At 45.6% G+C, this 25,753-nt stretch overlaps 1 protein-coding gene across 2 annotated transcripts; it reads right to left on the reverse strand.

Annotated features, from left to right (window-relative positions):
* Window positions 1-2,413: 2,413 nt before the first annotated feature.
* On the reverse strand, window positions 2,414-25,222 carry CRY2 (cryptochrome circadian regulator 2). Of its 2 annotated transcripts, none has more exons than XM_018907685.3 (12): window positions 25,005-25,222; window positions 22,113-22,221; window positions 18,459-18,601; window positions 11,295-11,479; window positions 9,894-9,982; window positions 8,680-8,820; window positions 7,875-8,186; window positions 6,691-6,842; window positions 6,361-6,563; window positions 5,801-5,890; window positions 5,161-5,299; window positions 2,414-4,672 (listed from the first exon to the last, which is right to left on the reverse strand). In XM_018907685.3, exons 1-11 carry the CDS (start codon window positions 25,199-25,201, stop codon window positions 5,163-5,165), a joined length of 1,758 nt encoding a protein of 585 aa, XP_018763230.2. In that variant the 5' UTR covers window positions 25,202-25,222; the 3' UTR covers window positions 2,414-4,672; window positions 5,161-5,162. The 2 variants fall into 2 exon arrangements, with proteins under 2 accessions (XP_018763230.2, XP_050831671.1); XM_050975714.1 differs by having other exon boundaries at window positions 5,161-5,302.
* Window positions 25,223-25,753: the final 531 nt, after the last annotated feature.

A 25,753-nucleotide genomic window follows, 5' to 3' on the forward strand; every position in this document is an offset into this window, starting at 1 on the left:
ATGTGCAGGTAACCCTGAGGCAGCCTCTTGAGGGTGATCTAAGTGTCCCCTTTGCTGTTTGGATGCACAGACTGAACTGTATTACATGCAGGACCCAAGAGACTCACCAGCATTCATTCAGGGAGCTTTGGAGGAGTTTTGATGTAGCTCCATCTCAAAGCACAAACCCTGCCTACCAAAATGTGATTTCTCTGCAGCATGGCTGTTATTTGGCCTCTGAACTGGGGCAGAAGGTAAGGATGCTGCCCTGTCCCACAGCCAGATCACCGCCACTGCAGCTCACCTTCTGCTTGGAGGCCAAGCACCAAAAACTCACCCCTTAGTGACCTGACCTCTAGTCAGGTCACCAGCTCTGGCTCAGGCTGGCCTGGCAGAAGACCCAATTTGACGTTCCTACCTGCCAGTCAGGTCTATTCCTTAGATGCACAGTAGAGCACAGGGCCCCTGGGAGAGTGCATGCACATCTGCTGCAAATTAAGAGACAGCACTTCCATCCCAGCCAGAATCTCTGCTCACAAGGCATCTGCTGATTTTTCTCCTTCAAATTGTCCAGCTGACAATCAGGTTCACTTCAGACCAACTCAGCCTTAGAGGAAACCTGAGGAGAGGTTACGTGCTCAGAGTTTTGCTGTTCCTCTTCCCCAGCTGAACCACCTGGTCTCCACCCAGATGCAGCTGTGACACCAGACTGCTCTCTTTCCACCAGCCATCCTTCTCACTGCTCTTTCCCGCTGTGCCTCAAATGGCCAGCTCCATTTCTTCATATGCAGGTGTGTTTTCTATTTTCAGACCTTTCAGCCAGCTTCTCTTGAAGCCACTCCAGCTCCTTCCTTACGCAGACGGAAGAGACATGGAGGACGGGAATTTTCTCAAGCACCAGCACATGGAGCAGGCAGTTCTGCTAAAAATCCAAAGTTAGCCATTTCCAATCCTGAGCCACATCACCATCATTCCTGTGACAGGTAAAAAAGATATTCTGGCTAGCACCAAGGAGAAGCCTCAAACCCAATCTCTCCAGCTTTAATTTACATTATTCCACTTGGGCTAGAAAAAGCTGGACTGAGTTTACTGTCATTCTGGCCTGTCATCTTCTAAGGCACAGGCTGCTGTTTTCAAAAGGTTTTTGCCATGTGTGAGGCACTCCAAGCACTGAAGTTTTATTTTTTCAAGACCAGAAGGCCCTTGCCAGAAACAAGAGAACAATTCAGCAATACCATGAGCTGAGGCACTTCCATCCCAGATCAGCCCCACTGCTGAACCTCAACAAGGAGCTGCATGGCTACATACACTTCTTAAGTCCTGCTGGTTACTAAGAAAAGTTATGTACCTCATGGAACTCTGCTAAGACAGAGGTTCCAGTTAGTGGGTCTACACAGGAGCACCAAGGAGGATGGCAGGATGCCCAAGAACTTGACTCTGTCCTTGCTAGTTATTAGATTGCTAAGTCTAGTTTATTAATAAAAGCTCATGACTTAGCTTGGAAGTCATTAGCCAAGGGTCCACCACTTGGTGGAGACAGGAGACCCAAGCTGAACAACTGTTCACAGCTCTGTAGGACTTTCTGCCCCAGTATCCACCCTCAATTGAAAGGAGCCTTCACACCATCCTTGGGGGTGAGCACCCCAAAGCCACTGCTCTCAGCGCACCAAAAGGCAACTGCTCCCTCTGCCCGAGCCAAGAGCTCACACTCTGCCCGTGCTGGGGGTGCCTGTGTCAGGTCAGGTCTTGCCAGCTTCTCTGAGACACAGAACACAGGAAACAGAAACCCCCAGACTGGCATCCATTTCATGCTACTTTATTTACAACAGCCTCCAGCAGTCCTCTGCTGGTTCTGAAACAAAGATGGTATCTTTACTAATGGTTACTGATGGCTTCTTCCTTCCCCACAAACCGGCCAAATCTTTTTGAACTCAAATTGTTAGCACCCACAACTGAGGATGAACTTGTCAGAAAGCTAAGCAAGGCATAGACTTGTTCAATCTGCCATCTTGTACTTTAACCAAGCATGCCCAATTCTAAATATTAATGAAAACAATGAACAGTCATTCCCTACTTGTCACACAGTTTTACCCACCTTTATCATTTCAGTTGGGAAAAGATGCCCGAGTGGATAAATCCCAGCCTACTAACAAGGTTTCTTGAAGGAAGCATTTCCCTTATCTTTCTTTGGCTGGCCTGATGTGTGTGTGTCATTCCCCATGCTACTACCTGAGCTGCAGTTCTTCCAAATACCACCATCCATATCCCAGGTACTGACAGAAACCTTGCAAATGCAATCTCCCTCACCTCCACAAAGCCTTCTAGATCACTTAGGAGATGTAGCCTCCCCGCCCTTTGACTCTTTACCCCCACAGATCCAGCCCCAAAAATTCCATTTACCAAGTGAAATAACTGGATGACATCAAAAAGAGGGTTAAAGACATTTATAAAAAGTTTTATTTACAGACCATTGCCTAAGCATGAAACTCTCCAAATGACAGAAATCACAATTTCTGTAACCTGTGTGTACAAAGTGCATGTCTTTCCCCTTTCTTCTCTCTGTAGCAGAAGATGGGGGTAGGGGAGTATCTCTTTTGTTTTTATACCTTTCTGCCCCCAAGACAATAGGAGTAACAGCTGGGTCACACTGAAGGGGACAAGACCTGTTGATGACTGGGTTATCCACCAGGCAGACTATGAGTAGTAGTTTAGAATAAAGATTAGGAAAAGTGACTCTTTGTTTACTTGTTCAGTCTGCCCAATGGATTCTCTGTGGAAAAAGAACGTAAGATCAACGCCCCAGGGAATGGTAAGGAAAGTATATTCAGCTATTCATTAAATTTATTCACAGACTCAATTCAACCACTTCAGATTTCTCAGGTACATCTGACTCAGTTTCTATTCACGGCCCTGTTGCCCTGGGTTCAAACAAAGGCTCCAAAACTGAATCTGATTATCCCAGTGGGAGACTACTCCTGTACTCCCCAATCAGTTAGTTCCATAAGCTCACATATAGCCCCACACAATCTGTGTCAGGCAGGGATGAAAGGTTTTGGACAGCAAATGAAAACAGTGCCAACAGTAGCCCATTGCACGGGATGAGCTACTCAATCTAATTCCTCTTGGAAACAGCCTTGAGAGAGAATGTCCTGCAGTAGCACTCTCCCCCTTGCGCTCTTTGGTGGCAGGCCGAGGCGCTCTGCCAGCACTGTGCTGACCTGATAAGTAACAGGACCCAGCAAGGAGTGTATGGTTAAGGGCCAGGAAAGCTACACAATCACCTCGCTAGGCTACAAAGCACCAGCGTGAATGCAAGTGGCAAGGAGGAGCAGTGGGCAGGTACAGTTCACTGTGTGCAAATTCAAAACACAGATGCCAATACAGAAGAGAGCAAACAGAATGGACACTGGACTCTGAACTCGAGGAAGACTCACTTCAAGGAGCTGATGTGTAATACATCCTCTATCAGTATGAGGCACTGCACAGGCTACACACCAGACACAAGGCTCCATTTGAGAGCTCTCAATCAGGGAAGGAAATGCTGTAGAGTGCTGGGCCCAGGTGTAGGTTCCTTATTACTTGGAACAGATCTATTATGAGATACTGCTTTGCTCATATAAAGGCATGCTCCTCAATTCTCTGAAGAATTTCTCCTTCTCAGAGTCACAGAATCAACTAGGTTGGAAAAGACCACTGAGATCACTGAGTCCAACCTATATGACCTAACATCAATATGTCAACTAGACCATGGCACTGAGTACCACATCCAATCACCTCTGGGATGGTGACTCCACCACCTCCCTGGGCAGCCCGTTCCAATGCCCAACCATTCTTCCTGTGAAGAACTTTCTTCAGCCTTAACTTTTCCCAGTGCAGCTTCTTGTACTGTCACTGGTTACCTGGGAGAAAAGACCAACCCCCAGCTGGCTACAACCTCCTTCCAGGGAGTTGTAGAGAGTTCCTCTTCCCCAGATGTCTAACAGCTCTGAAGCTGCCCATTCCAGGCAATAGCACTATGACTCACATTGCAGTGGCAAGGTTATTTTGCAGAGAAAGTTTTAAGTGCCTTTGAAGTGTACCTGTTCTTGTGCTACAGCTGACCTTCATTTTGTTTCCATCCCACATAAGCATTACCTTGATTTACTCAGAAAGCATTTCCTTCCTTGTCAGCCTAATGAAAGAAATACTGAGTATTCCCTGTTCTCTCGTAGGATGGGTACTCTATTTTTGACATTGTAGCAGCTTCCTTCTTAACTCCTACTATAATTTGAATTAATCAGCATACATCACTACCAAGTACTATTGCTGAGGAAGGATGCTCACTATTTCTCAGATGTGCAGATGCTGATTCCTACATCAATGTATCAACTCACACGCACTGAGCCATTGTCAGAAAAATACACCTGGGAGTGAGCAAGCTGACAGAATGTTTTTGCCCTCTTTAATGTGGGCAGATTTTGGGCATGGCTGAGAAGAGATGTATTTGGCTCTCCGGAGACGAGAAAGCCAAATACTCCCAATCACAAGTAATGCAACGCCCTTCTGTGGCAGCTATTGGAATTACACAGTTATATGAGAGCCTGGATTTTCTGTTGCAGATCCCAAGTTCCAGTCCCTCTGTGACAGCAGCTCCTACTCTTCTGGTCACCTCTTCAGCATCCTTTCTCTTCACTTGCAAGGTGCTTGTCGCTGGCTGTAGGAGACAGTAAAAGAGACAATTTGCCTTGACCTCTCTTGTCATATTGAAAAGTGGGCAGAACATGTGACCAGCCCCTTGCCTCCTGGGATCTGGAGCATTGCAGGCAGATGACTAGACCTGCTTGATCTCCTTCTCTAGCCCATAGCCTCACCAGACAGGAGAATCTGGCTGTGAGCTCACTCTGTAGAAGGAGAAGCAGCCTCACAAGAGCAAATGCACCAACAACTGTGCTTTGTGACAGCTCCAGCAGCAGGGCACCACTCTCCACCAGACAATGGAGCTAACAGCGTGTTTCACAAAATCCAAACGGCCAGCTGGCAGACCACTGCCATATTTCTGGGCTGTGGAATCACACTTAGGAGCCTTACACATCCCTCCACAAGAAGTCCATTTTGTTCATTAAAATGGGGGGAGTAAAAATTGAGCCTTATTAGCTTCCAGAACCAGGTAGTTCAAGCCAGCTCACACTAGGAAGTACTCACAATCACAAACTCTTTCCAGAGATCTCTGAAGTGGGGAGACCTGTCACTTTGGCTCGTTTGTAGAGTTCTTCAGGGCATGGCTCTTCCGCTCCCTCGTGTTTGCGTTTTGGAGAAGCCTGGTCTGCTTGAGACAGCCTCACTGCTGTAGAAGGAAGAAGAGTCACTGCAATGGTTCCCCTGTGTTTAGATCGACCTCACAAGTACACCCATGCCTAACCTGCCCAGAGCTGGGAGAAAGACGACTGCACAAGCACAGAGCCGTTTGATTACAGCTTCCCTGAAAACTTTTACCAAAAAATCTTTGTTAAAAGCAGAATTAAGTCACCCCAAACAAACACAAAAGTATTCTCCTTTGACACATGACAGCTTAATTATACCTGATTAACCCTACGGCGATCTGCACTGCTCCTTTAAGTGGCTGTATGAGATCCCATGCAGGCAATAAAAGATTCACATTAATGAACTCTTATTCTTCAGCCATTTTAGACATGAAGGCTCACTGGGGCCTTTTGAGAAAGTGAAAAGGAATGTGAATGTTTTCCTAGCTACATAGCCTATTCTTATTAGAAAAGGATCCTCTCCTGACCGTAACTTTTAATGTGACATGTAAATTAAAAGCACACAAATAGCTCCAACTCACCTGTACTGGTGCTGCAGCCCTGCCCTGCAGCTGAGTCTGTGACCGGGCCACTGAGATCTTCCACACAAGAAGGGACGGATGCCAGCAAACCTAGAGAATGGCAAGAGGATCTGAGTTAAGAAAGAAAACACACCTGGGCTGGGAGGAGCTTTTCACAGAAATACCTTAGTGATCACCAACCTGCACATCCATATCCCAAAGCAGGAGGAGTTCAGAGCTGCACTGACCCAGTGCTGACTACAGACACACACCATGATCCAGCTGTGCATTTATTTAGAATACACTGCTTAGGTTTTCTTACAAAGTGAAGAATTGAGCATGGTGGTATATAGATGGGGCCACGCTATCAGCAGCTCTCAGACCTAAACACTCCACTCTCAGTTGTCTGAGAACATAATGGAGGTCTCCCTGGAAATCAACTGAGCAGATTTGGCAGGCACTGCTTCCTCTTGCAAGAACAGGCCAGAGAAGCAAGTAATACCTATTTTAAATCATGACCTTTTCTCCCAGCATTTTGCCTCCTATTAAAGACACGAACTTTTGCAATTGCTGGTACTTACAGAGGCCCCTATAGCGTGACAGCTGCTGGTAGATCTGCTTCATCCGCTCGATGTTCAGTCGGCTGGTCTCTGCGTGGTTCACCATGGGTTTGGGGTAGTCCACCCCAATGATGCACTTGGCTGCCTTCTGCACAGACTCTGGGGCATTCCATGGTTCGTAGATATATCGTGAAGGGAAACCCTTTAGTTTGGGCAGATACCTCCTGCAACACAAGGAAAAAGCAGCGTAGCACACACAATGCACAGAAAGTGACATGCACCTGTAAGCCACTGACTGACTTCAGCTTAGAGATGCAGAAACAAAGATCAGCTCCAGTTAACATTACTCACTTCACATAGTCACCACTGGGGTCTGTACGACGTCCGAAGCCCACAGGACAGTAACAGTGGAAGAACTGTTGGAAGAACGCGCTGCAAGAGAGCCACATCCAGCTGCCTGCATTCACGCTGAAGTCTGCATCCAGCAACAGTTCGTCAAACACCTGCAGCAATTGGAGGAAAAGGCACTGAGACCTTCCCTGGGGAGGACTCTGTGGCAGTAGGACCCAAGATGCTATTTCAAATGGCAGGCACTGAGCTATGAGAACAGAGCAGGAGCACAGAGGGCATCTGCTGGCTGAAGTCAGTTGGCTGGTCAATGCATCTCACTTCCTGACACTTTCACTTAGGGAGGCATGGTCTGCTCACACTGATAAAGTGCTGGCTCATCTCTCATGCAGCTACAGACTAAATCACTACCTAGTGCTGCAGCAAGCTTTGGGTATTGATCCTATCCTAGCCTGGCAGGCATAACAAGTGTAAAGCATGAACCTTGGGAAGGAGAGGATGCTGCACAGAAGAATGTGCACCAAAGCAAGAAGAAAGAAGCCCTCTGAAGATCCCAGTTCACACTACCACCAAGGGGCAGAAAGGTTTCACTCACATCCATGCACAGATGCTTCACTTTAGGCAGCACTTTCAACTAAGCTCTTTGTCAGCTTTGTGACTAGACACCCCTGCCTCCACTTTTTGTGTAGGGTACTATGTGCACTGGGTAGGTTCAAGCAGTCTGTCCTTTCAGATGGCCCAAGAGGAGGGTCTTTTACCTCTTTCCTTGAGAGACTCTAGACTCAGATTTCACAGTCATGGAGCACTCCCTGACCGGCACGGTGATGGATTTTATAATAAGGAAAAAGGTCAGGTTAAGAAGTGACATTGAACTTGCAAAGAAAACAGATGGACTGAGAGAATTTTTACAAAAAAAAAAAAGAAACAAAAAACCCAAAACTAAAAGCCCCCCTCCCCATTTCGTTATGGTTATTTGAGGCTTGTGACACAGTCAGAGCCTTGCAGTACAAGGCAGAAAGAAGTCAGGCTCTTGGCTGCCCAAGAGCCTGCTGGCAAATCCTCTCTTCCATGCACCTTTTACATGTGAAGCAAAAGCCATACCTGTGTGCCCATCCTTGCAGCAAGTGCCAGGGAGACTTTGTTTTCCTTATGGCCTCCTGCAAATATCTGAAAATGCCAGGACTCACCCTGACTCCTGACTCCCAGCTGATCCAGAGGTCACCCCTGGTCAGGAAGCAGGCCACTGCGTGTCTGGCCAGATGGTGGATCCACCCTTCTTGTCTTAGCTGGGTCATGATTGCATCAATCCAAGGGAAGCCTGTCTTGCCCTCTGCCCACTTTGCCAAGGCTTCAGGGTTCCTGTCCCAGGGGATTTGTATGCAGATGGGATTCCCCTCCATGCGATCAAACTTCGGGTTGTTGGTGGCCGCTGTGTAGAAGAACTCCCGCCACAGCAGCTGTCCATACAGAGAGAGGGGGGGCGTGCTGTTCCGCTTCACCTGTGGAGAGGGAACATGGCTGCTCACAAGCACAGAGGACTGGCTTCTTGAAGCTGAGCTGTGAGGCACCCATGCACTTACACACATTTCCCACGTCAGCTACTGACCACTGCCATAAAGGAGCTCAATGCCAGATCCCCCTTATCAGAAAGCCCAGATGGTAAAGTCAGAGCACTGACACAGGTCACTCAGTACAATGACAAGTGACTGGTACGATGTAAAACTAACTGTAAATGGCTCTACATGTCTCATAACACAAGTCCAGACTGAAGAACAAGGTACCACCAGATTTAAGGCCTGCGTGAGTACATACATGAGAATTACTTTCTTTCCCAACAGCCTCTTCTGGCAGTAGCAACAAGCTCAGCCCAACAATTAAATGCTAGGGAGGCACCTTATATTTTGCACCAATTCTGGCACACTGTCTGGCAACCAGCATCATGCTATATATGCTCAAACCTCACCTGCCCTCCAGGTGAGCCTTCTGTCTTACCTTCTTATACAGCTCCCAGAGACGATAGTAAAACAAGCGGCAGGACAAGCAGCCAAAACGCAGGTAGGGACTGAGTCCCGTAGGGCTGGCCAGCAATGAATTGGCATTCATCCGCGGTCTTTCGTAATTTGCAACCCATGCCTAGACAGATTCAGGAGAAATGAGCCAAAAACCCCTTGTATTGGTGGGACACTACTAAAGGCAAGCCTCTGTGCAGGTGGTGAGGCCATTCACATCTGATAATACAGACTCTTCTATTTACTTCTAACCACTGCTGGGAGACACCTCCAGCAGGCGATCCCAACCCCATGCCCCATTCAAGGAATGCAAACCCTTTGCCTCAGGATTTAAAGGAGCCAGTTATTTTGCCCAAGAAGATTATTTTGCTTTGCATACAGGAGCTAACAACCTGGAGGGTTCCTAAGGATACAAGCTAACACAACTGTTTGTGTCAAGGTATGTCTATCTCATTTCACACACTGAACAAGTAAATTGGGGCAATTCAGACCCTTTTGTGGAGCATTATGTTGATAATTTATTCCCTCTTCAGCACAAGTATTTATGCTTTGATTTCCACAACTGGCATCAAGCCACCCAGCTTGATGGATTAAAGAAGTACAAAATGGTTAAAACTGAGTCATGCTTTGGCAGCTGGGTCACCTTTCATTACTTTAAAATTGTTTGCTTTGTACACTGTAATCAAGAACACCAGCCCCATTGAAAAAAATCTGATTATTTCAACAAGGGGCTCAAGGAATGCCAGCCAGTGAGACACCCCATTAAGATGCTGATGGACAAGGGGAAGGCATTCTTTTATAAGCATGTATTCTCACTAATACCTAAGGTAAAGATAAAAAGAGATGGTGTGCAGTTTGCAGCAGGGACTGAACAACTTAACAGAAGACTTTCCAAGTTTGCACTCCTCTAAAGGAAACTGAGAAGTAGAAACAAGGAAAAGAGTGGAATGTGCTTCAAAGAGCAGCATAAATAAAATACTGCTCTAAATTTTTGGACCTGAGGAAGCCCATGAGCTCCCTGCTCCACAAAAAACCTAAGACCACAGGAGTATGCCAACAATAGCATACACTCCTTTCCACACATGAACGCTATGACCACTGCTAGGAAGAGCAGGGAATAGGGTAATAGGCAACAAACACTACACTTTTCATTTGGAGGAACAGTTTGCAGGAAACGCCACTTAAATAAGGGGTTACCTTTCTTTCCAAGTGTTTATCCAGCCGTGCCAGAGCTTCTGTCTCCCCTCCTTGCCAGACTGCAGGGGCAAGACCATCTGTAGGAAAGCCTGAGAGAAAGAACTTTCTAAGATTTGAAGCCATGCCAGACAAAGGGCATATATATGGGATAAAGCACTAACAACAGCAAGACAGTACATATTATAGTTGCCTAATGTGGCTTACTTGCTGCTTTAATCCTTGTACAGCAGGCAAATCATGTAGGATATAGGGAGAGGCTGCTCATGACACTGCACTTCAAGGACCTCTCCCTGCAATGCTACAGGCAGCCTTACGGTGACTTTCCCCATTGCTCACAGCCAGCATTCTCTCTGGTGTGTCAGCACTACCCACAGGGCTCTGCTCCAAAGGCCAGAGCAGCTGGCAATGAAACATCTGCTTCATAGCTCTGCCTTACAACCTTGCCATCGACATCAGCAGCTCACTAGATAGCCCAGCTGCTCCTGGTGAGACTCTTATTCTGCTGAGGCTGGTGCTGGGGAAGGCACTGCATTAGTGCAAACGAACCACTGCAAAGGGGGAAGCAATAATGCAGTCCTCCTGCAGTGCTCTGGGCAGACAGAGGAGTGTCCCTTGGCAGCAAGCAGAGCAGTGTAAGGTTATAGGTAGTCTTACATTTGGTTAGACAATAAAGAAAGTAGACCCATGCAGGACTGCAGCCCTTAGGATACTCCTGTTGTGAAGCCCCATGCTTTTACAGGACTGTTGAAGCTGTGCCTTAAGGTGCCAGGAGCTACTTCCTATAAAGCTGGTATGGAGCCTCCAGTCACAGACACACAGACAGTATTCTGCATTAATCCTTTCTTCCCTTGCATTTAGATTCATTTCCCTGATGTGGGTCTTGCATTCCTCATGTGTCAGCTATTCACTCTCCTTCTTCAAGTCTTACAGGACTGTAAGGCACAGCAGGATGAGTGAAAGAAATTTTTCTAATATCTTTTGTCTTACTAGGTTCCCAAATTGGTGCTGCTCGGCAACAACAAAATGAAATTATCTAAACCTGGTACACAATTAGTTTACCTCTTCAGGTCTGTTACACAACATGCCTGAGACTGCAGTAGGAGGAAAGCAGCTGGTGAGGACATGAGCTCCTAGTACAGTGGTTACATCTCAGTACAGCAGAGAGCACAATGACAGATGCAGAGCACTTCAGAGCAGTGCTAAAGGGGATGCTGGGCATCAACAGCAGTGCAAGGGACGCCAGCGTGTTATCACAAGGTCTGGCACTTGCTGAAAAAATTAGGCCATGCTATGGCTAGAGGCAGCCCATGTCAGGTGAGAACATGTGCCAGCCACTGGAAACAGTTCCACTAAATCCTGTTTCAGCTATCAGTGGTCCTTGCCTTCACTCTTGACACATACCCAGCTCTTCCAGGGATGGGACCCCATAGACATCGTCATGGTTTTCCTGGATGTCCACTTTACATGTTTCCATCTGCTGACTTATTACAGTGCTCACTGGCTTCTTTGGGAGCTCCATACGGCTAATGATGGCCTGGAAGCGCTTGTAGGTGAGGGGTGGCTTGTGGCCATTCAGCTCAATTATTCTGGAGATAAAATAAACAAGGTGAAACAACACAGCCTCACTACCATAGACAACACAGGGAAATGACATCCAAACTGGACCCTGCTATCTCTGCTCAGGATAGCCTTTCACTCTGGATACAGAAATCCTTATAGGCCTATGTTTCACTTGATGCATCCCTCAAAGGGATATTAAAATCAACCAAACAAATTCTAAAATACATCAGAAGATAAAGCATCATATACTTCCTCATCTCCATAGGGGAAAAAAAATCCCCTCAAAACAGCTGCAGCTGAATCTAGCTGAGCAACACTTCTCTCTCCTGGAGCTCCTCATCAGACCCCCTGCAGGAAATCTCTGATTACTTACTGCCTTTCTGTCTCCCCAAGGTGGGAAATCCTAGACCTACATCTGGGTCCCCTGACACCTTGTGATGTCCTAATCTGTTTCTGACCATACTTCCTTCTTGTCTGACACAGAAGACTCAGCCTGTTAGTGACCCCTCCTCCACCTATCTTGGGTGAGACAAATCCCAGTTTGCATCATTCCTCTCTCCCTGTGATTAGAGAGATCACCATCCTCCTCTATGCCATAAGGTCACAAGCAGCCCTGTCTCATGGTATTGACCTGTGTCAGATCACACTATGGAAAAAGACAGTCAAGGTTCTCCATTCCTCTACTTCACCAAGCATCCACAGCCTGCTGGGGCCATGCAGTCTTATTGTTCCTGGGACAGAGAACTTTCAGAAGCCCCCTGGGCAAGGTCAATTTCCCCAGGCTGAAAGATGCCATTTTTAACCCCTTTCCTGTAGGAGTGGAAGGAGTTAACAGCAAAGCCAACAGCACAGGGATCGCCAGCATTACATAAAGCGGAGGCAGGCAACCCCACGGCTCATACAGGAGCGGTAGCACAGCAGCCTTCCCCACCCATTACAATCAACAGCTTATGCAAGGGGCCGGGCTTAAAGCCGAGTGTTCCGGCGGCGCCATGTGCCGCCCCTTCCCCCGGGGCCGCACGTGTGGCGGGGCGGAGCGACACGCCGGCGCCGGGGCTCCCGCACGTGTGCTCCGCGGTGACCCGGCTTCCGCCGCACCGGCAGCGGCCCCGGCCCGGAGCCAGCCCTCCCACACACCCCGGCCGAGGGAAGCGGAGCCTTCCCCATGGGCACCACGGCTGAACAGATTAAAAACGAAGCCTCCTGCAGTTTCCTCCAGGTTTTCTCCTTTTAAGTTGTAAACACTGGGAGATGAAGACATTAACGAACAGGGCAGGGAGGGAGGGAGGGAGGGAAGGCCATCGGGATGTGGACAGAGTGTAAAATACTGCACATTTTTAGTGCCGGGCTAAAACAGACATGGCCACGGTGTGGGCACAGCACTCTGACAGAGACATAGCCACAGAGACAGATACATTTGCATTTGCCTTAACAGCCTACATGTTCTGTCCTGCACCACACCAGAGTGCATCTTCTCTGCTTTCCTGCATGCACTTCTTGCCCGTCTGTCTCCATGTTCCACCCCAGAGATGGCAAGAAAGGACAGAACTCATGAATACTACCCACCACGCTCTTCTCTGTGGCTGCTTTGTGTGTCCCCACACAAGACCAGCCAAAGATCCCCAGAAAATCAGTGTTTCCACTGGATGAGAAGTGAGGCATTTCCAGTTATCGCACTCTAGAGAGGCTCGCTTGTTTCCATAGGAATTCAGAGCTTGGAAGAGAAAATGTGACAAAGCTGCACTATGTTTGCCCTGAGGTGCTTGTGATGGAGGCAGGGAAGCTACTTCTTCCACACTGCCTCTTTTTTCAGTCCTGCTAAAGCTGCCTTTGAGCCCGAGATCCACACCACTGTACAAGATCCACAGCTAAAATTTCTGTGGACAGCAAGCTACTTGCAAATCACTGTGACTAGCAGAGAGATGCTAGTGTCTGTACTTGAAATCCTCAAGGATGTGAATTTGAGTGAAGTTACCTAGTACCGCTCCTGAATTCCTAAAGACTTATTGGATTGGGGACACAAATATTTTAAGATAGGACTAGGACAAGTTGCACATTTCACAGCACCTGACACTGGCATTATGCACTAAATCTGGACCTTTCACAATACTGCCAGGAAAAGTATTGAATATTGGATATTGCACAATATGGGATATTGCACTACACTTACTGGGTATTGTAGTACTGTTCTGGGCTTCTGTACAAAAAATTGTACAGAAAGCTCCCCAAGCAGTAGTCCTTTCCTTCCTCATACTGACCTTCTAATCCAGGCTATACACTTTCACAAGACTTTAAATGACAAAAAAAGGGAGGCTCCTCCCTAGGATTAAATACCCACGCTTCACCCATCTCCCCCAGCCCAATTTGCCACATGCAGCACTTGTTCTAGTTTTCTTGAAGTGGAACAGAGAATCACTGTATTCATCAGTCAGAACCTAGCACACCCAAAACTGGCAAAATGCTGCCCAGCACTATCTGACAGTGGTACCTTGATGCCAGAAGTTATGAAGGTCTGTTTGACTATCAGTCCCACTTCACCTCAGGAAAGCAGGCAACCCAAACCTGACCAAATAATTCCAGCACTGCTATGATTATAAGGTAGGATACCTTATAATCATAGCAGTGACCTGTGGCAGGTCAGTCACCTGTGACAGCAGAGTGTCTGCAGACTTAAATTCACACCCTCACAGGTGTCAGCTTCTGAGTCATCTCCACAGCAGTGCCCCTGCAGGATGGCTAATGGGCTTAGGAAAGCTGCTGGCCCCAAACACCTGACACCTCAGCTTGCTTGCAAATGACAAGGCTGGGTTCTGGCAAGGGACTGAAGGTGCTCCCCCGCTTCCTTGCGGGAGGAAGAGCTGGCTGCCAGCACTCGGCATGCAGGCTGCCCAAAGCACCCCAGTACCAATTCACGCGGACTGCTTTGTTAGCCTTGCCAGCTTATGCAATTGCTCTGATCCAAATCCCCGCTCCAGAGAGCTCATGGAGGGCTCTGTCTTGTAGAACAAAGGGCATTTCTACAGATTCAGAGAGGACATGCAGGGATAACCAACTGATCTGTCCATCTGATAGATGCTGAACAAAGAACAAGCAGTTCAACTTCCACAGAAATACATACTGAGAAGATGAGAAATGAAGAAGTGACTTGATGACAGGCTGGGTATCAGCAGTGGGGAAAAACACCTGACACCAGAGCACCATGCAAGACAGGAAAGGATAACAAGATGTGGCAGGCAGGAGTTTGACTAAACCTTCTTAGAAATAACCCACCTTTTTGGCACAGTGTACTGAACTGCAGAAGCACGAAGGCATGCACGCTTCCCCGTGCTTGGTTCATTTAAGTTAGCACGTGCTCCTATGAGAACACATTCTACTGTCATTTCAGCCTTAGGCTCGGGTATTTGAGGAAAAGGTGATCCTGATGTATGCTACGAACACACAAGAAGACAGTGTTCTTTTCTGACCTAAACCACTCCCGCTGAACAACCCAGCCTGCCTGGGATTACAGAACCCACAGTGCTGACCATAAGTATACACACACAAAGGATTTAGATCCTAAGGAGAAGAAAACAGGCAGATCCAGGGAAGAGACAAAATCTGTCATCTGGAAATTGTCAGACAGAATAACTGTCAAGTAAAGGCTTATGAGCAGGCTAAGCTGATACCCAAGAAATTATCTTTTCCGTGAGATTTCTACAATCTGAACATTGCTCATCTTGACTGGGAATTCCCAGATTTTCTTAGGAGTATTTACCAGCACTGATGTTCATTTTCTACACCCCTCTCCTTGTTTTGGGGAAGAGGAGGTGAAAGATGCTCTGATAATCACACAGCTATGCTGGCAGTGCCAACCAGGGGCAAATTGTAATCTTCCTACTGGGTAAAACTGGTCAAATTCACAAGTTAACTGAACAGGCTCTTGGCAAATGTTTAAAAGAAGCTGGTGAAGGTGGTACCAGGAATACAGTGCAGGGGACAAGAGAAGTGCTGGATTCATTTATGTAGAAGTGAAAGATTAGTCTAAACTGTTTGAAAGTGGGCTGACAATCTTGTAAGAAACCTGATTAAACAAGGATGAGAAGTAGGATGCCACCCACCAGGTATTATTACGGCCTGCTAATTATGCAGGAAAAACATTAGGGTGAGCAGAGGGACAACATATATCAAGAGTTAGAAGCTGGAGGGAGAGATAGTCTGAGACTTCCAGGAGAAATACAGTATCAAAAACTGTATTACCACCTGCTGAAAAATCTCAGAGATGCCAAGAATCAAGAACTGTCAGAGTTACCGGACACCTCAAGTACATCCACACACACTGGGTATCTATCACACCCCATCACCTGCCAAAACCCAGTTTTCAAGTTGCCATAAATGACTGCTCCATGAAACAAGAAATCAAGGACCCACAAGAAGTGGTAATTCATTATTTAGTCTTAGTGCTAAGGTATAGCTGAAAATGTTAGTTATCACTTGCCTGCTCTGTTACTTTAGCATGCATCAATTTAACACCCTTCCAGGAGCAACAATACCATACAGATGTGAAAAGATCACAAGAGTCAAAAAGATCTTCAGAAAGATCGCAAGAGTCAAAACAATTAAAGAATAGCATCAGCTAAGACAACAGAGGCAGAATCTTTTGGAAAAATGAAGACAAAGATAGAAACCCACCAAACTTTGGTAGGTTAAATTAAAAAACACAGCCTTCTTGCATCTCCTAATTGAAGTAAAAGTTTGAGAAACCTTTTAAAAAAACTGTAAGTAGTAAAAAAAAAAAAACCCTAATCAAAACCATCTCATTTACAGACACTCCAAGATATTTATATGCCCAAGAGGTGATCAACTCATTAAACAAAGGAAAGACTGTAAGAGCACAAGAAAACCCCTGAATATATTTTTGCAGGTATATTCACTATGGAGGTATCTAGGGAGGTTATGAGTCTTGGTTTTTTAAAAGAAAACATTACCAGATGCTGTGACAGACTGGGAGACCAGGAAAAAGTGTCTGGTGAAAAAAAGTGCACAAAACTATGCTATGCTTGAAAAGCTTGCCAGGGCCACCAAATATTCACCCAGAAATTTTAAAGGACATCATGAAATGCACAAACTAATAGCTGCTTGCTGCATGTAATACAAAACTGTCCAAATACTATGGGGGAAAAAAGAAAGTAAATAGCACTCCAGATTTTAAAAGCATTTCAGGGGCATCAGAGGGACCAATGAATAGACTGATGTGAACATTAGGCAGATGGGTAGAAAACACTAATGGAACAGTGAATGCATGGATATATGCAATGTGTTAGAGGGTTAATTTGGCCTTGGTAAAAGGGAAGTTGTGCCTGAAAATCTATTAGAGACATTTGAGCCTGGGGCAAGGGAGATTTAGTTGATATATCCTATGTGAATTTTGAGAAGCCATCTGACTAGATCCCTCACTGATAAAAAATTAAAGAAACCACAATTATTTGCAATAAAGGAAAAGGTCAATGCAGACAGAAAATTCTTTGATTTACAGAATTAGAGAAGGAATCTATTTTTCCAATAGGAAGAGAAATCCTACACAGAGCTGAGCTAGGGCTTGTGCTGCTCAATAGTTTTTACAAAATATCTGGGAAGAGACAAAAAAGAACATGATGATAAAGATTACCGACGCAATTAAGCTATCTGGGAAAGCTAAAGATAAAAGGCAACTTTACAATTTCCCTATATACCACATAACCAGCTGCCAAAAATATCAGATGAAATTACAGTGTTGGTCATGTTGTTTCTCCATATGCAATCTTATTTATACAGTAGCAGCCTCTCAAATAGCTATGACCATTCTGGAAGGAAGCCCTGAGACATCAGTTAAATGTTTAGCAGCACTCAGAAAAAACAGAAATAATGCTACTGCTAGGAAAAGACAGGACACATTATAGCACTCTAAAATCCATGTTGCTTCTACATTTTGCACATTTGTTGTCACTTTCACCACTGCTCTCCACCTCTAGAATTACCTGTAAGTATAAGGAAAGGTGATAAAACAAGAGATTTAGAACAGATTCCACCTGAAACTCTCCACTTTGGAAAAGATATAGGTGATGTGAAGAAGAATGTGATGGCCATTGACATTGGAGGGGTGAGGACGTAATAAACTTTGGTAATAAACATGGTCTTCTAATGCAAAATTAGAAAACAGCACCTGCTCATGACAGGTTCAAGAATCCTCCTCACTCTAGGGACAAACATTTCCACACAGTATGTGCTAACTGCAAAGCTCCTTCCCATAGGTAATTATGGATGTTAAAGATTTACAGGAGAAAATCTACATTCAGCATTACTGGCACAAGTCACATCAAAAAGAAAAGGGAAGAAAAAGGGAGAAAGAAAAAAAAAAAAGCAACCTGTAAGAATAGTGCTAAAACACTGTACTGACTTTGAAGTCAAGCATACCTTAGAGTCTTAGCTGGAAGACTGTCACCACCATTTAAAATTACACGTACATAGAGGAATTATACATATAAGTAAATATATAAAAACTCAACATCAAACAACAAACAGCAAACACACAACAAAGACAAAGCATTCAGGTTTTAGAAAGAGGAAAGTTTGTTCCAATCTACCTTGTTTTACTTCTTCCAGCTGTCCTGACACATCCATCAGTTAAAAGCCCTGCTTTCATAACCTGTTTGAGACAACAGCTCAACTACCTTTATTACAATGAAGCAAAAAAAAAAGCAGTCCATACACTGAGGACATGCTCAAGGAGAGCAATCAATAGGACACAGCTGAGCAAATTAAATGACACTCAAGTACAGAGTCTAATAAGCTTGAGGCAACACCTTTCTGTACATTCACGTCACTGTCAGCACTTTGACGTGTTCTAATTGAAAGTGGAGCGTGCCAAGTAATCCTTATAGGCTCACTCAGGATGACAGTGATCAGTGTAATGGAACAGACTGAAGTCTTTGAAGACGGGACAATCCCAGCCTAGCCCTCACAGCACCTCTGCCCTTTCTCTCCCCATACCTGTCCAGGTCATAGAGGGTGTGGGAGTTCTCTATCACCACCTCCACACCAGCCTCCTTGGCCAGTTTGACGATAGCTGCATCCCTCTCCTTCCCAAACGGCTCCGAGTCATATTCAAAGGTGAGACGAGTGACTCCCCATTCCTGCAAGAAAAACAATACACCCAGCTGTCAAACAGAAGACTATTTCTAACCAGCACAGTTACAAATGAAGATTTCAGAATTCCTGAGCAGTTTAAAGCTCTGGAAGCTTTGAGAGTGTTGCTGTGAGGAACAGAAATCTGAATTTGAGATAAGCAAAGAAGCAACAATTTTATCAGCTCTAGCAAACATCAGATCTGCTATGCAAATTTGTAGATGTCAGGTTTAAAACACATCAGAGGAGGTTCAGTTCTTGTCTATTACTGTTCTTAGATTTCAGCTCAGTTCCTGAGCCTATCAGTAACACGTTTTGTTGCACATGCTGTCCTGATGTAACCTTACCACCCTCTTCCAGCATTTGCAGAAAAAGCATTTCAGAAAGCTCTTTCAACAGAAGTCCTGCTCAACCCCCCGTGTTTTCCTGTGGAGACATTAAGTAAAACCAGTAGTCTACATTTTTTTCTGATATCTCTTTAAAGACAGACATCACACAATAGGAAACCACTGTCCATCCCAAATAGAAACAGGAAATTGCAGGACATAGGACAGTAACTGAGTAAACCTTTCTGGTGTGCAGAGTAGAGTACGATAATGCTATTCAGATTTAAAGTCCTGCCCTTCCTGAGTTATTTTAGAATTGTAGAATTATAGAATGGTTGGAACTCGAAGGAACCTTAAAGATCACTTAGCTCCAACCCCCCTAGTCAAGCCATGCACTTATTCTCAGCTTCATAGCTTTAATAGATCCCTCACAAATTACATGGCATAGGCCTTATGAAAGAGCACTCAGACTCTTCCAGGCTTTTCTAGAGCACAGATTGTTCTCAAAGTCTATGGCCTAGTTTTCCTCAGAAAATGAATCCTATGAGAAGAGGTTTAATGGTTTCCACAGCGACCTTCCCAAGACATCCATCAAGCAGAGCAGCAGCCCACAGATCTGTTTAGCAAACACAACCAGAAATCTACAGACATTTAAAAAACACCCTCACACGACTAAGAACCACATTTTCCAAGTGAGACAGTCTAAATCACCCCTGTACATACAGGAGACTTTACCTGCAAAGCAGAAGCAAAGCACAAAGAACAAATGTGTTAGTTCCCTGAAGACCATTAAAAATAATGCCAAAGATAGGGAAGGGGATTTTGAAGCAGAAAACAACTGTACAAGCCACTTACATTTCTAAACTTGCAGATTCAGCTCTAAAATTAATTTTAGGAAGGACAGAGAAATTAACAGGTTTTGTACCAATGAATGTATATCTTAAAGAGATCCTCCACACATTTTTCAAAGTAAGAATGTGACAGCATCCATAACTCAGAGCAGGGGTCAGACAGACATTCCAGGCCCTGCCCTGCTCCTATGTGATTTAATAGCTTCATTTTAAACTTTTCTTCCTTCTATAAGAAAGCCAGGAGCAATTGGAGGACTTGGAAAAGATGGTTTTGGTCTCATAGGAGTACACATTACTACCCTGAATGGAATAGAATAGAATAAAAAACCATTAGGCTTACAGAGATTTTAGGTAGGCAGCCAACACTTTAAATTCAGGTATTTCCTACAGTTTTGAGAAGGCCACTACTCTATGTGATGCAGTAGTACACAGGGAGAAGAGCACAATCAACCAGAAAATCTGTTACCTGTATGACAGTAAATTGCTGCAGATATACAAAAGAAAAGTCATGACTGAAGACTTGCCTCTTAGTATCTAAACTAGAGCAAAGAAAAACTGTAGGGGAAAAAGCACCAAAGGAATTGCGAAAACACTTCAGTGAACAAACAGTGCACATTTATAGAAGAGGTAAAACTACAGATGTTTATTCAGAAGTAGTGAGACAAAAAACTTCTGCAAAGGTTAACACATTGCTAACAAGTACACCTGTCATGGTATCCATACACAGCAGTGCCTTTGCGGTGACTGTTAATGACAACATAGCTCAGCTACTGGCAGCCAGAGCAGAAATTACATTAGGTCTAAGTATTGCAGTAGCAAATGTGACATAATTCTCCTCTTCACAAAAGCCGACAGCGAGGCATGAGCTGCCACTAATTCTGTGTTCAGTGCAGCAGTTCTGGAGAGGCCTCAAACCCTACCAAAGCCATACATTTATCATGTAAGAGCATCAACTTCCCTCTACCTTTTTCAGCTCTGTTACAGTACTCCTGAGATATTCATCAGCTCACTTACCCAGACAAAACAGACTGCAGCAAAAAGCAGTTCTGGCTGATTACACAACCAATGTCTCCAAACTTCAGACTCTGTCAACTAGTTTTTGTTCTTCAACCAATTGAGCATTTTTCTCCGATAGAGTTTTAATTATCCTGTAAGTACCATGAACTACTACTAGCTGGAACTTACTTGCAGATCAAAAGATAAAAAATAATCCAGACTCTGAAAAGGCTAAAAGCAGCACATAGTTTGTGTCATGTGTTAAGATGCAGAAGCCAAAATAAGTATCTGTGCCCCTTCTCATCTGCACAGTCCAGTTCCTCCCCGGTACTAACTGCCCTCCTCCAGAAAATACACATCAGAACCATTTACAGGAGGGTACATATTCAAGTTCACCTGTCCTTCTCTGGCAGCTGTTCTATAGCAGGATTTGGGGGACACTAGTTCTGTCAACCATATGTAAGGCACAGCCCACATGACACCCCCAACTCATATGACTATTACAGCCATGGTTTTTTTTCCATTTATTTTTGTAACACTATCAAAGACATTGTCAAAAAGCTTCAAAAACTTTCGGAAATACAATCTTAGAGCAGGATGGAGAAGAATGACACTGTATGAGAAGCCCTTATATTCAAGGAGATGCTCTTGCCAGCCCTGACATCTGCAGCACTGACATATCTTATTAGAAATGTACCCCACTAATCCATTTTTGATCACTAAGGTAACTGCATATTCCTAAACAGTACATCTGCAGGAAGCTTGGATGCTGATGACTATATCCTGCTGATGACTAAACTGCAGTCTTGAACAGAAAACTAAAAGGAAGGTCAGCTAACATAAAAGCTCCCGAATTTTGAAATTTTAACACAAAATCTTACTTGCAATTCACATACAGATCAGTGTACTTCCTTCTGCTGTCTGTAAAGGTCTATGGACACAGCAGTCTTCCTAAGTAAAAACTGCAATAAGCAAATTGCCACAAGAGAAAAAGCTCTCAACAAAGAAGGGTCTGTGTGTCACAGTGCAGCCCTGTGAGAGGTGACTTAGAGAAACAAAGTTCAAGACCACCATCCAAAAACAGAAGCTTGAGCACCCTAATAGTAGGTTACACCCTACAACTACATTTCTTTGCAAGTCTGAGTTCAGCTGCAGATCTGGCTCTCAAGCTGGTCCTTATGATAGTAGTTAATTAGTTGTAGTTAAGGAGAAAAGTTTGTTATCATGAAGAACTAGTTATAGTTAAAGAGATGCTGAGGGAATCACCAATCATTAGGGAGTGAAAGCAAGTTTAGCACTAGGTCACCAACTTTTCTTTGTTATGCTCCAGAAAATTATTCTCTTACTTTAAAGAGTCTTGGGAAGACATCTGTTGGCTGCCCTCGCACAACGAACAAGCGAGAGTTCAGTTTCCTTAAACTGTTGTCCAGATCTTCCAGGGACTGGAGAAGAAATCTGCAGAGAAGAAATACCAGCAGTTAGTGTCAGATGGGTTACAGCTAAAAGGCAAACGAGAATTTGCATGGAACTCCAGCAAACCTGCATCACCAAATGAAACTGGAAGTTTGGACAAGAACCAGAAAACAAGAATTCATACTTACCTCTGGTCTGTCTAACAATTTTTATGAGATTTCAGCACCAGCTAGCTCCCATTCACTCATATGCAATTTGTACTTGTCCAGACCCAAGAGGCTTCCAGGATTTTCTTCTTACTGCAACCCACTTCCCATGTTCTCCCTCAGAGATGGGAGAACACCCCTGTCAGTTCTTCTCTCCACATTACATGGAGAAAGTATAAACCATGTAATTTCCTACTGTACATTTTTTCACAGGTTTTGGGGCAAAAAGGGATTTTGCATATGAAGAAGAAAAATTTTGATGCATTACTCCAAAGAAAGTAATGAAATACTGCAAGAACTGTGCAGGTTTTACAGTTCTAGCTATAAATACACCATGTCACAGCAGTGAAATGTACTCTCCTAGCTCATCAGTAGCACAAGACTGAGCACCAAGATCTCCCGAGGCAAGAATCATCTGTACTTGGAATAATTGCAAAGAGAACTGCAATTAACCTTGCACCATGAAGGCACAGAGATGAGAGCGTACCAAGACATTCTTCTATTCCCTCTCATCCCAAAACTCTAAAAAGCCATGTAAGTACTTTCTGCATTTAATGGTATGTCTTACTGATCCCCACTAAGCTATAAACCACTAAATGTATAACATTTACTTTCCCAGTCACACATCACCCCATCTACACAGTAACTTCACTTTGTTTTATTTAACCTTGCAAAAGACACCAGCTTTAAAACTTTAATGTCTCCTCAGCACCTGGCACTGCTGGCAAACCCACAACCCTTTGTAAGTGAGCCTGCCAACTCTTACCTTTCCCTCCATCCTCCACATCCACTCTGCAGTGTGATCTGCCTCAGCTCCCTAAAGACCCTCCACACAGCCAAGGAAAGCCAAGCTACTACAACTGCACTGCAAAGTGGCAACTTCTCTCTCCTCAGCTACACTGCCCACAATGAGAACTGTGAGCTTCCAGATAGAACAAATTTGCTCTGCACTTCTGGAGGGAGAAAAGGGTTCAGGGTTCACAGAAAGAAGGGCACTCTACCACAAAGAACACCCAGAACCAGGTCCAGGTAAACCAAAGCAATCACTCTCTGAGCCCCAGCCCACTTTCCATTTATTAAGTACGAGCATCAACTGCCCAAGGGGTTCTAAAAATTTTAACAAGCATTAGTCCTATATGGCTCACACATGCCGTGCAGTTAAATAACAAGAGTTTTCCAACACAATAAATTTGTGAGAATTAGGTAAAACATAAGCATTTGCCTTTGAAGAACTGAACTCTGAATACAAACATTTGGATTAAAAAAATTAGCAAAACAAAGCCAAGGATCAAAACGGGAATGAATGGAACTTTGGCCAACATAAGTAATTTGCTATTATGCTTTTTGCCTAACAGCCAGCGGTGCTCATTTCTGACCTCTGCAGTAGTTCTACACCTCCAAGAAAACATTATTTTTAAAAACTTTGCTTGCTCATATATTCCATGATTACAACATAAAGAAGACTCCTAACTGTTTCCCTCCCTTCACAACGTTGGTGGAAACAAACACGGATTAAACAGATAAGGAATTAAGCTGTTGTGCCACCACTTTGGTTCTTCCAAATGAGGACACTCAGCAACAACGGCAGCACGTGAAAGGCACTTCTATCTGCTGCTGCCTGCAGAAAGTCTGGTCTATGGAAAGATCAATTCAGATTCCTATAACAAAATTCACAATTGTCCGCACTTTGAATGACTACACAGAGGTAACTTCTGCATATTTACAATTTTTAAGTCATCCTCTGCTGTGGGATTTTGGAAACATACAGATATGACCCCTACAAGCCCATTCCTTAAAATGAAGCCAAGGTGCACAGAAGAAGCAATCAATTACAACTACAGTTTCCCTAGTGCACAGCCACGTGACATTTCCAAGAGCTCTCAAAGCAACTTTAGCTGGGTGGTTGTCTGTCGACTTCCTCTGAGGGAGAAGTGGGAGATCTGCTTCACTTGTATGCATGGGAGTCTTGCCCGGGAGACTCCCTATCTGGAGTTCCCAATGTTTAGGCTGCTGAGACCTGACACAAGAGCATTATGTAATGTTACTGGCTACAGGTACGTGAGGTCTTGATCTTTGCACAGACGTGACTCATGCTATGCATTTTTCCATTTGCATAGATGAGGAAAAGCCCACTAGCTTCATGCCTAGTTTCTCAGCAGCAGCCGATGTGCATTCCCCTAAACAATCTGAGCGATGGGAGGAACGGAGCTGCGTGCGCATATGCCTACGCGCGCCCGGCAGCCCAAGGGCAGAGGGGAGGCGTGGTGCAGCCACGCAGCTGAGGATTCTTTGCCCTCGTCTCTAAATTCCGGGGAAAAGGGTTTCCCAAAGCTAAGTGTCCATCGGTTGCTGCTGTCATACACTCGTCCCACTGATAAAGTCTAATGACATTACATAAAGTTGAAGGCATCCTCCCACACAGGCAGCACGGCTGAGAAAACCGCGGCGAGGCCAAGCGGACGGGGCACAGCCTCTCTCCCGCAGGAGGGTCGGGGGCAGCACTAAGTGGGCCCGACACGGAAGCGTGTGCAGCTGCGGTCCCGCCCAGAGCGCTCCGGTGCCGCGGGAGCCTCGTCCCGCGCGGTCCCACCCGCGGCCCGCAGGCCCGGTGCCACTCACCGCCAGCGGTTGATGCCCACGGCGGAGGAGGCGGCGAACCAGGGGTCCAGGATATATATGCAGCGGAGGGATGTGGCGTCCCGCAGCGCTTCCTGCAGCGCCGGGTTGTCGTGGAGCCGCAGCCCGCGGCGAAACCAGTGCACGGAGCGGCACAGGGCCGGCGCCGGGCCCAGCGCGGCTGCCGCCGCCGCCGCCATCGCCGCCGCCCGAGCCGCGGTCCCGCCCCGCCCCGCCGCGTGATTGGCGAGAGCGGTGGCAGCCAATCGGCGCGGCGCGGCGGGGCGGGGCGGGCGGCGCGGCGGGGGCGCTGTGCTGCCCTCCAGCGGCCGAGGCCGCAGCTGTCACCCGCGGGGCGGCGTTGTCCGAAACCGCCCCGGAAATGTCGCTGCCACCCCCAGAGAGCGATCCCCCAATTTAGTCAGCAGGGTTGGTCGCTACAGGCCAACGTTGAAAATCTCCATTCCAATAAAAAAAGAAAAAACAAAATGTGCTCAAAGACCCCAAATGGCTGCCTGCACCGAAAAGGAACCTGTGGCCATGAACCCTAGAGCAGAAGCCCCTTCCACCGCCCCCCCCCAAATTCAACAGGAACATATTTTGGGCAGAAGTAGAGTGTTCTTCGGTAGGTGTGGTCAGACATCACTCAGGGGACATGGTACATCATGTAGGATCCATGGAGCAGGGTATGAAGCAATGGCATGGACTGCCCAGGATCCCTGTTGGAGTAACTTTATGTTTAAAAGGGCCAG

This window comes from Serinus canaria, chromosome 5 (assembly GCF_022539315.1).
Source record: "Serinus canaria isolate serCan28SL12 chromosome 5, serCan2020, whole genome shotgun sequence".
Lineage (NCBI taxonomy): Eukaryota > Metazoa > Chordata > Aves > Passeriformes > Fringillidae > Serinus > Serinus canaria.